General features: G+C 33.8%; 1 protein-coding gene across 5 annotated transcripts in view; it reads right to left on the bottom strand.

Annotated features, from left to right (window-relative positions):
* Positions 1 to 15,330, bottom strand: part of KIF20B (kinesin family member 20B) — a 75,109-nt gene that overhangs the window by 35,293 nt on the left and 24,486 nt on the right. For 3 of the 5 annotated variants that reach the window (XM_032607873.1, XM_032607874.1, XM_032607876.1), the window contains 5 exons: positions 14,007 to 14,146; positions 13,586 to 13,724; positions 12,491 to 12,719; positions 11,447 to 11,499; positions 8,324 to 8,477 (listed from right to left, as the gene is read on the bottom strand). In XM_032607873.1, coding sequence (XP_032463764.1) covers positions 8,324 to 8,477; positions 11,447 to 11,499; positions 12,491 to 12,719; positions 13,586 to 13,724; positions 14,007 to 14,146 — 715 coding nt within the window. The remainder of the gene's footprint in view (positions 1 to 8,323; positions 8,478 to 11,446; positions 11,500 to 12,490; positions 12,720 to 13,585; positions 13,725 to 14,006; positions 14,147 to 15,330) is intronic. The other 2 variants (XM_032607877.1, XM_032607878.1) reach the window with 1 other exon arrangement.

Genomic DNA, 15,330 nt, shown 5'->3' with positions numbered 1-15,330 from the left:
GAGGGCCAAATAAGTTAATATATAATGGATGTTAAAGCATTCTGTGAATGTTATAGAAGTACAAGAACATAGTTGGTATAGATTCAACTATGTCCAGAGAAGATGCACCATTAGCTAAAACTTAATTCTTAATATTTGACAAATTAACTCATCTCACACAACTGTCCAGTATAAACTATGTTCAAATTTTTCTCACAGATTACATGATTAACTCTTGAAACATAATTCTCAATTCTCCAGATACACAAATTTATCTTTTTATGTCTTCATACAATTTCCATTGATATAATAACTGATCTGATGAGTGTCTCATATCCTAGGAAAATTACTTCAAAACATATAAGAATCTGATGCTTTGGTTTTTAAATTTTTTTCCTGTTCTATTTCACTTCATGGTTTGATGTTTATATGTGTGAACTTTATATACACAACTCTAATACAATTTTTATGAATTTTCTACACAATACTGTACTGATATAATCAACTCTACATGTCCTTTGACCTTCATTCACTCCCCCACTGGCCACTTATCTGTCAATTTTACCTATATTTTTATTTGGTAGTCTCACTAAGCACGTTGAGAATCGAATTCCTCATGCTTAAAGGCCCCAGATATAATATGAAATCCATAAGAGCAGAAGACAGTTATAAGGGAGAGATGGACTGAAATTCTCCTCACTAAGAAACCTGTTACTTTCAGTTGGTAACTGTCCAATGAATCTTTAAAAAGTGTGTTTTATAGTTTTCTTTTTAGTGTGTGCCACCATATTATACTATGCATCTGAGCACATTAGATTATACTGAAATAATGTTTACTTGTCACTCTCATTTACTAGATTCCAAACTTCCTGACGGCAGACTCTCTGTGTCTAATGCATCTTTATATACATGAACAATAATCCTAAATGAATTTTAAAAAATATTTATTTATTTGTTTTGGCTGTGCCAGGTCTTATTTGCAGCATGCAGGCTTCTTAGTTGCGGCATGTGGGGCTTCTTAGTTGCAGCATGCGGACTCTTAGTTGCAGCATGCATGCAGGATCTAGTTCACTGACCAGGGACTGAACCCAGGCCCCCTGCATTGGGACTGCAGTCTTACCCACTGGACCACCATGGAGGTCCCCGTAAATGAATTATTTTTGAAATTTAGCTACATAGCTTATGTCCTCCTTTTCTATCTCTAAGACGTATCATTATATCAGAAAAACATAACTTTTGTCATCAGTAAACTATTCTGGTTCTAGATATGTGCAAATTTATAATCTAACATGCCTCAGTTATATTAACTTGGTTACTTTAGTGCAATTTTATGTTTTAAATTTTAAGCTGTTCTCTTTACAGCGCCTTTTTTATAACCGTGGTTCTCTAGTTTTAGAGAATTGGCAAAAGAGCTTATAATATAGATTCCTGAGAACAAATACCAAACATACTGACTTGATAAATCTGGAATGTATTGTACACGCAAACACTTTGAGGGTGCATGCACACTACTCCAGGAATCTATTTTTCTAAATTTCTGGAAGACCTTGATAGTCACCCGAGTAATGACATTTAGGATCCTAACATATCAGTTTGCTTCATTACTAAGCCCCTATATGGCAGCCCTACATGTAACTGTTCCATAAGAGATAAATGTCAAATATCACATAGTAATGACATACAAGCCCTTAAGTTTTTCCTCCTGTCTGTGGCAGGCTCTCGTGCAGCCTAGATGAGAGATCATAGTACCCTATGTAATGAATCTGTTCAATTAAGAAGGCATCTTCAAGATCATAAAAAGATATTTAAAATTAAATCTACTATCCTACATACAAATAGGTTTCTATCTTCCTATATGCTAATCACAGTTGACATTGTGAGAAAAATAAAGAAAAAGCACAAGCATTTATGAAAGGTCTTTCAGATACTATTATATAATGTGGGGGGAAAAACTTAAGTGACTGTACAAGATTTTTAATCTTATGACCCCATTTGATAAATTAAAATCACAGCTCTCTCCCAGCATTACCCAGATAAAAAAGCTAGACAAGGACACTAGAAAAAAGAAAATTACAGGTCAATATCACTGATGAACATAGATGGAAACATCCTCAACAAAATATCAGCAAATCGAATTCAACAGCATATTAAAAAGGATCACACACCATGATCAAGGGGGATTTATCCCAGAGATGCAAGGATAGTTCAATATATGCAAATCAGTAAATGTGATATACTCTATTAATAAAATGAAGAATAAAAATCATATGATCACTTCACTAGCTGCAGAAAGAGTATTTAACAAAATTCAACATCCTTCATGATAAACACTCTCAACAGACTGGAGAGGGAACATACCTCAACATAATAAAAGCCATATATGACAAACCCACAGCTAATGTCATCCTCAACCATGAAAACCTGAAAGCTTTTCCTCTAAGATCAAGAACAAAACAAGTATGTCCACTCTCACCATTTCTATTTAACATTAGTACTGGAAATCTGAGCCAGAGAATCAGGCAAGAAAAAGAAACAAACTGTATCCAGATTGGCAAGGAAGAAGTAAAACTGTCTGTTTACAGATGACAGAATTTTATATTATAGAAAATCCTAAAGACTCCACCAGAAAACCTTTAGAATACAGAAATTCACTAAAGTTGGAAGATACAAAATCAATATACAAGAAACACTACACAAAACAAAAAACTGTACACTAACAACAAACTATCAGAAAGAGAAAATAAGAAAAGAAAACCTATTTACAATAGCATAAAAAAGAATAAAATATTTAGGAATAACTAACCAAGGTGGTGAAAACCTCTACACTGAAAACTATAAAACACTGGTGAAAGAGAATGAAAAAAGACATACAAAATAAGGAAAGATATTCCATGTTCATGGATTAGAAGAATTAATATTGTTAAAATGTCCATATTACCCAAAGAATCTACAAGTTCAATTCAATACCTATCAAATTTCCAATGGCATTTTTCACAGAAATAGAACAGCAATCTAAAAATTCACATGGAACCACAAAAGACCCGAATAGCAAAAGCAATCTTGAGAAAGAACAAGGTTGGAGGCATTACACTTTCTAATTTCAACTATACTATAAAGCTACAGTAATCAAAACAGTATGGTACTGGCATAAAACCAGATTCATAGACCAATGAAATAGTTTCAAAAGCCCAAAATTAAACCCACACACATATGTCCAACTTATTTAACAAGAAAGCCAAGAATACTCAATGGAAAAGGACAGTCTGTTCAATATTGTGTTGGGAAAACTGGATATCCACATGCAAAAGAATGAAATTGAACTCCTATCTTACTCCACTTATAAAAATTAACTCAAAATGGATGAAGGACTTAAAACATAGCACCTGAAACCATAAAACTCCTAGAAGAAAACATAGGGGAAAAGCTCCTTGACACTGAACTATGCAACAGGTTTTAGATATTACACCAAAAGCTTGAGCATCAAAAGCAAAAAATAAATAAGTGAAACTATATCAAACTAAAAAGCTTCTACACAGCAAATGAGTCAGTCAACAAAATGAAAAGGCAACCCGTGGAATGGGAGAAAATATTTGCAAATCGTCTATCTGACAAGGGGTTAATATCCAAAATATATAGGGAACTCATACAACTCAACAGCCAAAAAACCAAACAATCCAATTTAAAAATGGGCAGAGGAACTAAACAGACACTTTTCCAAAGAAGACATACAAATAGTCAACAGGTACAGGAAAAGGTGTTCAACATCACTAATCATTAGGGAAATGCAAATTAAAACTACAGTGAGATATCACTTAACACTTGTTAGGATGTCTATTATCAAAAAGAGATAACAAATGCTGGCAAGGATGAGGGGAGAAGGGAACCTGCACACAGTTGATGGGAATATAAAGTAGTACAACCACTAGAAAAACAGTATAAAGGTTCCTCAAAAAATTAAATATAGAACTATCTTATGAGCTAACAATCCCACTTCTGAGTATATATCCAAAGGAAATGAAATTACTGTCTCAAAGTTCATGCAAGTTCATGCTCTATGTTCATTGCAACATTTTTTACAATAGCCAGGACATGGAAACAACCTAAGTGTCCGTGGATGGATGTATGGATTTTTTAAAATGTGGAATAAATATGTATACAATGGAATATTATTATTCAGCCTAAATAAGAAGGAAATCCTGCCATTTGCAATGACATGGATCAACCTGGAGGGCATTATGTGAAATAAGTGAAATAAGCCACACAGAGAAAGAATAATATTGTGTGGTATCAATACGAGGAGAAAAAAAGATCCAACTCATAGAAACAGAGAGTAGAACGGTGGTTGTCAGGGGATGAGGGGTGATGGAAATAGGGAGAGGCTTGTAAAAGGGTATAATTTTTCAGTTTAAGATGAATAAGGTCATAGGATCTAAGTATAATACAGTGACTATAATTGATAACATTGTATTGTATAACTGAAATTTGCCTAGAGTATAACTTAACTGTTCTCACCAAAAAAGAAAAAAGAGGGGGAAAATAGGTGAATAAGTGAGGTGACAGATGTATTAATTAATGGTGATAAGGTGGGAAACTTTTCACAATGTATATCAAATCATGTTAAACATTTTAAATATATTACAAAATTATTGGTCAATTGTACCTCAATAAGGCTGAGAAAAAAATCCCAGTCCTCTCAAGATACTGATGTCCCCAGTGAGAGTATCCCCTCACCCCAAAAATCACTATATAATCTGGAAATCTCACCTCCCTACTCCATCCAAGAATTTATCCAGTTTTACATTCAGTAGTATACATGTAAAAGCAAGTTTTATTTGTAAGTTTCCATTTTTCAAATACAATCCATATTCTTTTCCTTCACCAGATTGTTTAAATGCTCTTGGGCAGCAGTAATTATGTAATCCCATAACAGGATTCCAAGATCTCTTTAACAGACTAACTTTAAAAGCTCACTGGACAAGGTTTTACTACCTATAACTTACATTGTCTCTTCTGCCTCAAAAAGGACAGGAAAAACATGGCATTACCACTGCTCTATAGCCTGCTTTCTGAAAAGCTGTTGAGTTTATTTTTGATGATTTTCCTATGTTTGTACTTACATTTTCCTAATTTAGTTCCTTCAGTTTATTCTAAGGATTCCATCTACTCTGGAGACTTAGAGATTTACCCCTATTTATGTTTACAACAAACTTGCCCATTTACTCTTAGGAATTTTCAAAAATAATGTTCAACCAGTGCATTATTTTTATCAGATTGCCTCCTAACATCTTACAAAGCTGTGGCAAGTCATCCCAAAGTGGAATAACTGGCTTTTCCACTGATTCATACCTCTGTTCTACTTTCCCTTTAAGTAATTCTGAACTTATAAGATGTAATTTTCTCACCTATGACTTCATCAGTGGAAATGACTAATCCTTTTGCCCTTTAAGAAGACAAGTTATAAAGATGTCTGAACCCTTTATCAGGAGAGAAAGATGGGATCTAAGCAAGTTAAAAATGACAACAATCAGAAATTCAGAGCTCACAAATAAATCCTGAATATCCTGAGAAGAGATTTGAGTCATGCATACTATATGGATATAGTCCCTAAACCCTGAAGTGAATTATAGTAAGTGCAATAAAGCTTTTGTGATCAAGTAATGTTGTTCTCTTAATTTTACTGTATTTCAGTAACTAGGATAGGGCTTCCCTGGTGGTGCAGTGGTTAAGAATCCGCCTGCCAATGCAGGAGACACGGGTTCAAGCCCTGGTCCAGGAAGATCCCACATGCCGTGGAGCAATTAAGCCCGTGTGCCACAACTACTGAAGCCTACGCGCCTAGACCCTGTGCTCCGCAACAAGAGAAGCCACCGCAATGAGAAGCCCACGCACCACAACTAGAGAAAGCATGCGCACAGCGACAAAGACCCAATGCAGCCAAAAATAAATAAATAAATTTATTTAAAATAAAAATAACTAGGATAATTACATAAGGTACTTCAGAAATTTTGTTTTGCACCTGATTTTCTTGTTCAGATATTCATATTATTCTTTCAGAAATTTTTATGTTTTATATCAAAAGATTCATAGAACATATTCAGAACAGCCTTGTCAGTGAGAAATTAAAGCATTAGTCTAGCAATAAAGATGAAATAGGTTTTACTGTATATAAACCTAATATAGGTTAACATAAAAAGTAAACATAAATAGATAATTACTTTAATTCAATATTTCTATCACATTCAACCTATACATATACTGCTTACCTATATTTTGCTACAAAAATTAGTTCTGGTTGAAAAGTTACAGGTAAGCAGATTGTAGCATATCTCTGGTTTGTCTCCTTTATCACTATTCTGAAGGCTTATTTCTTGAACCGTTTACATGGTTATCAGCTTCCCAAAGTACAGATACATTGACCTCAAACAAGTAAATTCACTTTCATAGGGAAATGGCTTTGCATTCCCTTTAGGAACAGAAAACATACATTCAGTAAAACCATCAACCCCCTAATGCTATCCTAGTATTTATAAGGAGTCACATATTTTGTTCTGGAGATTTTTTAGTAGCAGGTAGAGGGGAAGAAGGGTGGCTATAGCTACAGTTTTATGATCCTTTATGTAGTCCCTTTAGTCTCTAACAACAAATTGAGAAATAGCCACAGTGGTTACGAATTTAAGGAGGAAAAAAAATACTTTATGTTACCTAAACTTACTTAAATCTACCCATATCCAAATTATTTGTCACTAACAACTAGAGTTATTATACAATCACCTTCTTCATGAATGGGTTACCCTTAGGATTAGTCATACCACGTAGATCACTCGCTTCTGCCAACTTTCACTTCCACTTCCTAGTGATCTACTGTTCCTGCATTCTCAACTACCCTATATTCTCAACTACTCTGTGGCACCGATCAAGGTGAAAAACTAGAGGAACAGTGCTATGGAAATCCTAACAAGGTTATACTCCCTGTAGCTAAGGCACCACTCCTTCAATGATAACAGAAGGTGACCATGCATATTAGTTTCAATCTATTAGCTCACACTTTATTGGATTAATATATCTAGTGCTATATTATCCTTTAAGTTATCTACTTTTGAAAACATTAATTTTACTGAGGTTCTATGAGGTGTTTATTATATTGTTGTATTACCCAATTGTTTTTATTCTTAACAACCTCAGGAGGCAGGTATATTTAACTTATTTTACTAATGACCAAAGAAAGACTTAATTTATCCATTTTTCTCAAGGTGAAGCAGCTAACTAGGTTTCTTTGGTTTTTTTTGGTTCATAATTCATAATATATTATTACTCATAAATATTAATAACATTCTAAATCCATCTTTTAAAAAAATTTTATTGGGGTGTAGTTGCTTTACAATGTTGTGTTAGTTTCTACTGTACAGCAAAGTGAGTCAGCTAGATGTAGACATATATCCCCTCTTTTTTGGATTTCCTTCTCATTTAGGTCACCACAAAGCATCGAGTAGAGTTCCCTGTGCTATACAGTAGGTTCTCATTAGTTATGTGTTTTATATATATAGTATCAGTAGTGTATATATGTCAATCCCAATCTCCCAATTCATCCCACACACCCCTTCCCCCTTGGTATCCATATGTTTGTTCTCTGCGTCTGTGTTTCTATTTCTGCTTTGTAAATAAGATCGTCTATAGCAATTTTTTCAGATTCCGCATATATGCATTAATATACGAGATTTGTTTTTCTCTTTCTGCTAGTTAGATTTCTAAAGCTAATGCATCTTCTCTTAGAAAGGCCTCCCTCCCTGTATCAGACTGTAAAAGTTTTCCAAAAGATAGAATGAATAGCTTAGAGACAAGGTGAAAGCTGCCATGTTCTTCCATATAACCAGGGATGTATAGTATAGAGAAGCATGTGACCACTTTTTTTTTTAGTAACTTCATAGAAAACAAAACTTGACCACATTTGTCTTTAGTAATGTTTAGCTCAAAGTCTTACTGTCAAATGGCTTTTCCTTCAAATGAAAAAACAATGTGGAGAAATTCTGGCAGAAAATGTACTATAATCATGAAGATGAAAGTGATGACTTTTAACTACTATAGGCACAGAAGTAAAAGAATTATTGTCATGTTAAAGTGATAAAAGCACAATATCTAAAAACATACTTATTAAAATAAAGGCAGCTTTAAATATACCCATCCTCTAGACAGTTTATAACATGTTAGTGTAAAACTTAGGGACATTTATATTTTCTCAGTTTTTTTTTTCCTTAGATAAGTAAATTTCCTTCTCTTTACAACTCTTCTGTTTCCTGGTTTAGGAGTTAGCTTTCTTAAAAGCCTCCTGCTAGCAGCTGAAGAGTACCTTTCTTTGCTGGTGGTTCATCTTGTTGAAGTTCAATTTCATTTAATCTTTTTCTTCCTGAATAGGTTTTAGTTTTGCTGTCCTTAGACATTTCAATCATTTCATTACAAACCAATTTATTGTTTATTATTAAAGTAGATGTACCAGCATTGTCCTAAAGTAAAATAAATTAAAATTAGTTCACATATAGAAAGCTATAATACATTTAAGAACTATATAAATTATGATTCAATACTGTATCATAAAAATTTTATTTTCAAGTTTATTGAAACATTTTCTAAGTTATTTCTTAAATCTCACCCTAAAATAACCAATGACTCTAGGAAGTGAGCAATATTAACTAACTTGTACATTCACTAAGGACAAAAAAAAACTTAAGTGTGTAGTTTCACCCCGATACTAAAAACAAATTCACCTTTAGATTTTCTAAGGGAATCAGGTGGGTTAGAGACTTATTTACAGATAACCACAGAACCCTAAAAACACTTACCCTAAGTCATAAACATAATGTGCTTTGAAAAGAAAAATATGAAAACACTATGACAAAATTGTTTCTTATAGGTGCTTTTACTTAAAATCTTGAGTAATCTTGAGTAACTGGAGAAACTCATCAATTGTTTTACAACCAAAGCTTCTCAAAGTAACAATGTCTTAGTTTGTTCACAAGTCGCAGAAAAGGTTCTAGCCTTAGCTTCTAGCTTATGTATATCAAAGATACACAGTCTACACACTGCTTTAAAAGTGAACTCCTAGCCCTACCTCCCATGACACCACCTTCAGAGCTCTGGAGGCAACATGCATCCGTGAGCCTACCCCTGGGCTGCCTACCCGAGGCCCACCTCTACCCACAGTCCTATATATGAGTCGAGCAAACAGGATGTCTCTGGGCCCTTGTCCCTAGTGGGCTGGACAAAGGGCTGCCTGCCAACCTGGCTCCATCAACCCTTCATGACCAAATGATAGCTGGCAAGCTCTGCTACCCAGTCCCTCTGCTACCTCCCACCCTACCATCTGGCAAAGGATGGACCCTCTTCTGTGCATTGACTACCTGTGGAAATGTGACTAAGTAGTGTGAAATGCATGTTTAGCAAATGTTAGGTACTGTATTTGAACCAATAAATGTGAATCCTTCTGCACGTGGAAACAAACAAACAAACAAAAAAACCAAAAAAAATGAGCTCCTAGTTTATCTAGATGATAAAAGCCATTTAGATTTTTATTTTTTAAGGCAAAGACTATGCCTCCCTAAAAGGACAGAAGAAGAAAAGGTACCCAGAAAGAGGAAGGGTGAAACCTCAGCAGTTAAGTGTATGTTTATAAAGTAATTAAAAGTATGGTAAAGGTAGAGATTTTTTTAAAAGCAGAGATTAATTAAATCCCTACATACTGGTAGCAATCCATTTTTTGGGGAAAAAAAAACTATATGAGAAAACAAAACATCATTTTACATCGTAAAATCAGCAAATGTTCTTAAGAGATATAGATAAAATGACTTTAAGTCAAAAAGTAATGCATTATTAAAAAAAACCAAAGTCTTTTTAGATATCCCTAAACAAAGGATATCATGAAGAACAACCTCCCTGCTTTTTCACAATTAGTCTCTTGGTGTCGCTGATAAATGACAAAATCCTGGGGTAGAGGGATCAGACCTCTGACAAACTTTGAGTTTTTAAACAGACCATGACAATTTCAAGTTGTCTCCTCTTCCACTCTCAGACCTATCATAATCACCTAGTCATTTTTTTCCTCCTTCAAATTATACAATATTCACCAAGAAAATCCATCCTCCACAAATCTCAGTTATTCAAAGGAATGTTTTCTGCCTAGGGTATGCTTGGTAGGAAGGATGCTAAAGAACCATGCAAAACAAACTTTTAATCATTAAAAGAGTCTGCTTTCAAAACAACCTTTGGAACAGTGACCCTAGATCAACAGTTAATCAACACCATGAGGTTAAGTTCTCTTAACCCTAGGCAAGTTATTTGACACCTCCATAAAAATAAAAAATAACAGTATCTACATCATAAGATTGTTCTGAGATTTAAACAATATATGTAAAGAACTTAAGAGTTCATAGTAAATGTTCTATAAAAATGGATATATATAAAAGTCTCAAAGAGCTACCAGCCAAGTTGGTTTTGTTTTGTTTTTGATGTAGGAGAGACATTATGGGGTACTACTGTACTTTCTACTTTACATACTTTAATATAGCTGAATTTTTACAACTAGCAGCTATTTTTGTAACTAGAAAAAATAAAGGAAAAGGAAAAGATCACGAATTGTGTAAACAACAGCTGTAATGTCTTGTACTAAGTACATTATTTTGGTTACCTTTTTAAGTACTGGGTATTAGATACCAAGATCTTGAATTATTTATATCTGATCATATCTTAAAATATTCAGCTCTTTAGAAGGACAAATGTAAGTTAAGAGAAGGTCAGGAAAAATATTAAGTTTAGAATTTTAAATTCACTTCACCTCTATGTATACCTGCAATTTCATATTTATATCTATCAATGTCAAATTCATCTACAATCATTTAGAGTAATTATCTGATATGAAGGTACAAAGTGCTAGAGATTTTCAGGATTCCAATGCTGCACACTGCTCAGGCCATATCCTAAATTTTAAAACACTCAGTAACTTCAGACAAAATAAACACCATTTAAATATATCTAACCAACACAATAAACCTAGTAAAAGAATGACATAGATCTGTATGTGCTGCCATAGAATTATCTCTAAGATGCCTTCTAAGGGAAGAAAGCAAGACACAGAACTACAATCCCATTTGTACAAATTTTTTTAAAAGTGTGTTTGTTTTATATATATATATATATATATATACACACACACACACACACACACACACACACACACACACACACACACACACACACACACGCACACATAAATCTTTTCTGGAAAGACTAAAGAAACTTTCCAGAGGCCATCTTTGGAAAGAGGTATGAGGGTGAAGGCATTTATGCTCATCAATTTTTTTTATCACATTCATTTATTACTTTATTTTTAAAATAGACGTACCTAGTCATAATTCATGCTGCTTATTTTACTTAATTATTAATTTCCTTATCAAGACAAAATAAAACTTAAAAGTATTACCTTAATAGATTTCTCAAGCTCTTGAACCAATGAATTTAAATTAATTTCTGATTCTGAAAAAATAAGAATATTAAAAATGAATATCTAAGCACCTAAAAAAATATATCACTGAATAATCATGAAACATAAGCTGCTATAGTAGATGCTTTATTGTTATACTCAGGAAAAAGAATTTTCACAGCACTAGAAGCACACAAGCACTTAGCTACAAATTCTACCACCAGAGAGTAATGTTTCTGAAAAAGCCACTTTCAAAACTCAGGGTAGGGGCTTCCCTGGTGGCGCAGTGGTTGAGAGTCCGCCTGCCAATGCAGGGGACGCGGGTTCGTGCCCCGGTCCGGGAAGATCCCACATGCCGCGGAGCGGCTGGGCCCGTGAGCCATGGCCGCTGGGCCTGCGCGTCCGGAGCCTGTGCTCCGCGGCAGGAGAGGCCACAGCATTGAGAGGCCCGCGTAACGCAAAAAAAAAAAAAAAAAAAAAAAAAAACTCAGGGTAAAAATGAAACACGTATGCTCAATAGTAAAAAATTTCTGGTATAATGTCAGAAAGGAACTAGCTGGTACCTTTCTGATACACTTCAGAATGAGACATCACTTACCTGTTATTTTCCACCCATCTTGTTTCACACAGAAAAGGGCCGAGTATTTCATCTAACACTTGAAACTCAGATGTGACAAACCATATATATATATACATATTTATATATATATTTATATTTAAGTAAATATATAATATATATATAAACAAAATTTACAGCTTTACAATTTCCTATGAGATTTCTTAATTTGCTGATAAAGCTATACTTAGTTTTTGGTTTTTTCTGAGAAGCCCATTTTCTAATAATATTGGTCTAAAAGTAAAGAAAAGCAAAAAAATATTTGTACTAGTAAGTTACTATAAACTCATACAAATGGTAAAATATTAAATACATTACCGCCATCATTTTCTGGCCACTTGGTAAATAAGCTGCATAAATCTCATACTTACCAACTGTCTTTTTATGAATTTATAACATCTACATAGGGGTAAAATACATCCACTTACCATTTTCTCTCTTTTTTAACTCCTCCTGGGTTTGGGTTAATTCTTCTTTGGTTTTAGCTAATTCAGCTTTAACTTGATTAAACTTTAATTCTAAACAAGCAATAGCTTCCTGGGGGTCAGCAAGAGATGCAATACATAAGTGAGCAATTTCAGCCTGTTTCTTAATATCAGTGACATCATCTTGAAGAGAACCAATAATATCTTCAATTCCTACATAATTCTGTCCTTCCTAAAAATAGCAAAAACCACATACCTAATGTTAACAGTGGCTTTCACTATTTCAGTGTGGTATCATCTGATTGAGAGTTTTAAAAATAAACAGCAAAAAAATTCACAACTTTAAAATTTTTAAATAGATTATATAGAACTACCTCCAGTTATGAAAAAGTTGTGCTCCATTACTCATTTTCTGTTCTATGGAACATGAAACATTATGTGTCCCTGACATAGTTTGGGATTTGGTCTGAATTATGAAACTGGAAATTTGTTTCCTGCGCTAGCCGAACAAAGCCTTTGAAGGCTCATTATATAACCTGAACTAGGTAATCGTAATTGTTCTGTAATGACTTATCATAGTTTATGACATTGTTTTTATGGAGAAATAATGTTTCAGGTGTACTTTCAGTTATATAATGAGCCTTCAAAGGCTTTGTTTCCCTACTTTCCTCAACAGTAGGGAATCGTCAGTCAGCCAAGCAACAGTGATCTTTCTATATATAAATGTTTTTGTTTTAATCAGAACAGAACTAAATGACCCTTTAGATCTCTCAGCCATTTAAAATTCTTTAAGTTTAATACAAATCTGAGAGGGGTATCCCATAATCAGACAAAAAGGTATCTACCTACAATCAACACAATGACTCAATCAACACCAAACTGAGATATAAATGTAACAGATATATATTTTTATAAGTTCAATAGCTATATTTAAACTATTTGTGCTTACATTCTTAACAAAGCATGCTTAATTATAATTAAGCTACATATTAAGTTTTTTGTTTTAATTCTAAAGTATATTAATATTTCTCATCATTGATGTGGTATACTAAATCCTGGTACCTAAACCTCATGGATTTAATATTTCAGTTAACATACTTCAGTTTCAGCTTTCACGGCACGATCTTCATTGTTTGGTTCTTCTTGAGTGTCACATTTACCAATCAAATCCTTGAAGATAGCCAAACGACATTCAGCATTTTCTTCTAATATCTCTCGTTCCTGAAGGAGAGTTTCCCTTCATAACAGAAATTAATCCCATTAAGAAACAGAAAAAGCACTACTTCGTGCTTTTATTTTAAATTTCTAAGATTAAGTACATTATAAATTAAAAGTCAGTTTAAATAATCATTCATGTATAATTCACAATCACCATGGGGATTAGTAACAGCTATTTTTAAGCCTGCATGAAGGTCATAATTCAGAAGTCACCTAATATAAAATAAAAAGCCCAAAAAAAAAATTTAAACAAGTAAATAAAATTCTCAATTTTTACCAGGACATGAACGAAAAAACTTACTTAAAGTCAGCTTCCCGTTGAGCCAAATACTGAGTAAACTCCTGTGTAACTTCTTCACGGATTTTAAATTCCAATGTTAACTTTTCTTTTCTTTCATTTATTAGTTTTTTTTTCAAGTCTTCTATTAAATCCAAAAGTTTCTAAAATATAAATATTAAAATTCTAATTAAAAAAACAAATATATTCCAAGAGAAAGACTGTCCAAGTGTTCAAAAATAAAACTTTTTCCATTTAGGTTGTAATTATGCACCCTTTTGTTGGAGATGATATTTTCACTGAAAATTATGTATTTGCAGAGATTCAATAATCTGAAAAATCAAATACGCCTCTCCACGTTTTAGAAACAGATATATAGTAATTCAAATGTCTCACTGTCTAGCTACACAAAGAAAGAAGAGAAAATAAAATTTGAGCATCTATTATCTACCAGAAACTACTTTGGGGAGTTCATATTTTATTTCATTTAATCCACACAACCCTCTGTAAGCTTGGTAGCAGCATCCACATTTCTTAGGTGGAGAAAGTAAAGACCAGGTCTGTGGTACATGCTTAAGTTTGAGTTTAAAATTAGTCTGTCAAAATATAAAGTTGAAGTATTATATGGAGTAGTTACTAAGAACCCCCAAACACGTTCCAAAATGACAAAGAGAATGTTACATAACTTAACCTATTGGGGACTTCCCTGGTGGTGCAGTGGTTAAGAATCTGCCTGCCAATGCTGGGGGCATAGGTTCAAGCCCTGGTCCGGGAAGATCCCACATGGCGCAGAACAACTAAGCCCATGTGCCACAACTTCTGAGCCTGCACTCTAGAGCACGTGAGCCACAACTACTGAGCCTGTGCTCTAGAGCCCGCGAGCCACAACGACTGAGGCCGTGTGCCTAGAGCCCGTGCTCTGCAACAAGTGAAGCCACCGCAATGAGAAGCCCGCGCGCCACAACTAGAGAAAGCCCGTGCACAGCAACAAAGACCCAACACAGCCAAAAATAAATAAATAAATAATAAAATAAATTTAAAAACTTATCCTATTGGGCTTTTGTAACTATTCAAATGTGAGCAACAACTCTGTCTTTGAAAGCACATACATAATTAATCACGTAATACAGACAATGAACAATAAGGCAATTACAACTTGACATCATAGCCAGCATAGATATGTAATAAATTATAGCATTCAAGAAAAAAGCCTAATATTCTTTTTCAAGGTTTTTGATTAAAGTTTCTCAATAATAAATTAATAAACTCTCTCAAAGTTACAGATCTTTCAGTTTTTCAATTTTGTATTTGAAAATATTTCTATAGATATCCTGACTTTGAAATTCTG

The sequence above is a fragment of the Phocoena sinus genome, chromosome 16, assembly GCF_008692025.1.
Source record: "Phocoena sinus isolate mPhoSin1 chromosome 16, mPhoSin1.pri, whole genome shotgun sequence".
Taxonomy (NCBI): domain Eukaryota; kingdom Metazoa; phylum Chordata; class Mammalia; order Artiodactyla; family Phocoenidae; genus Phocoena; species Phocoena sinus.
The sequence above is the reverse complement of the archived record's forward strand: the minus strand, read 5'-3'. Positions and strand labels throughout refer to the sequence as shown.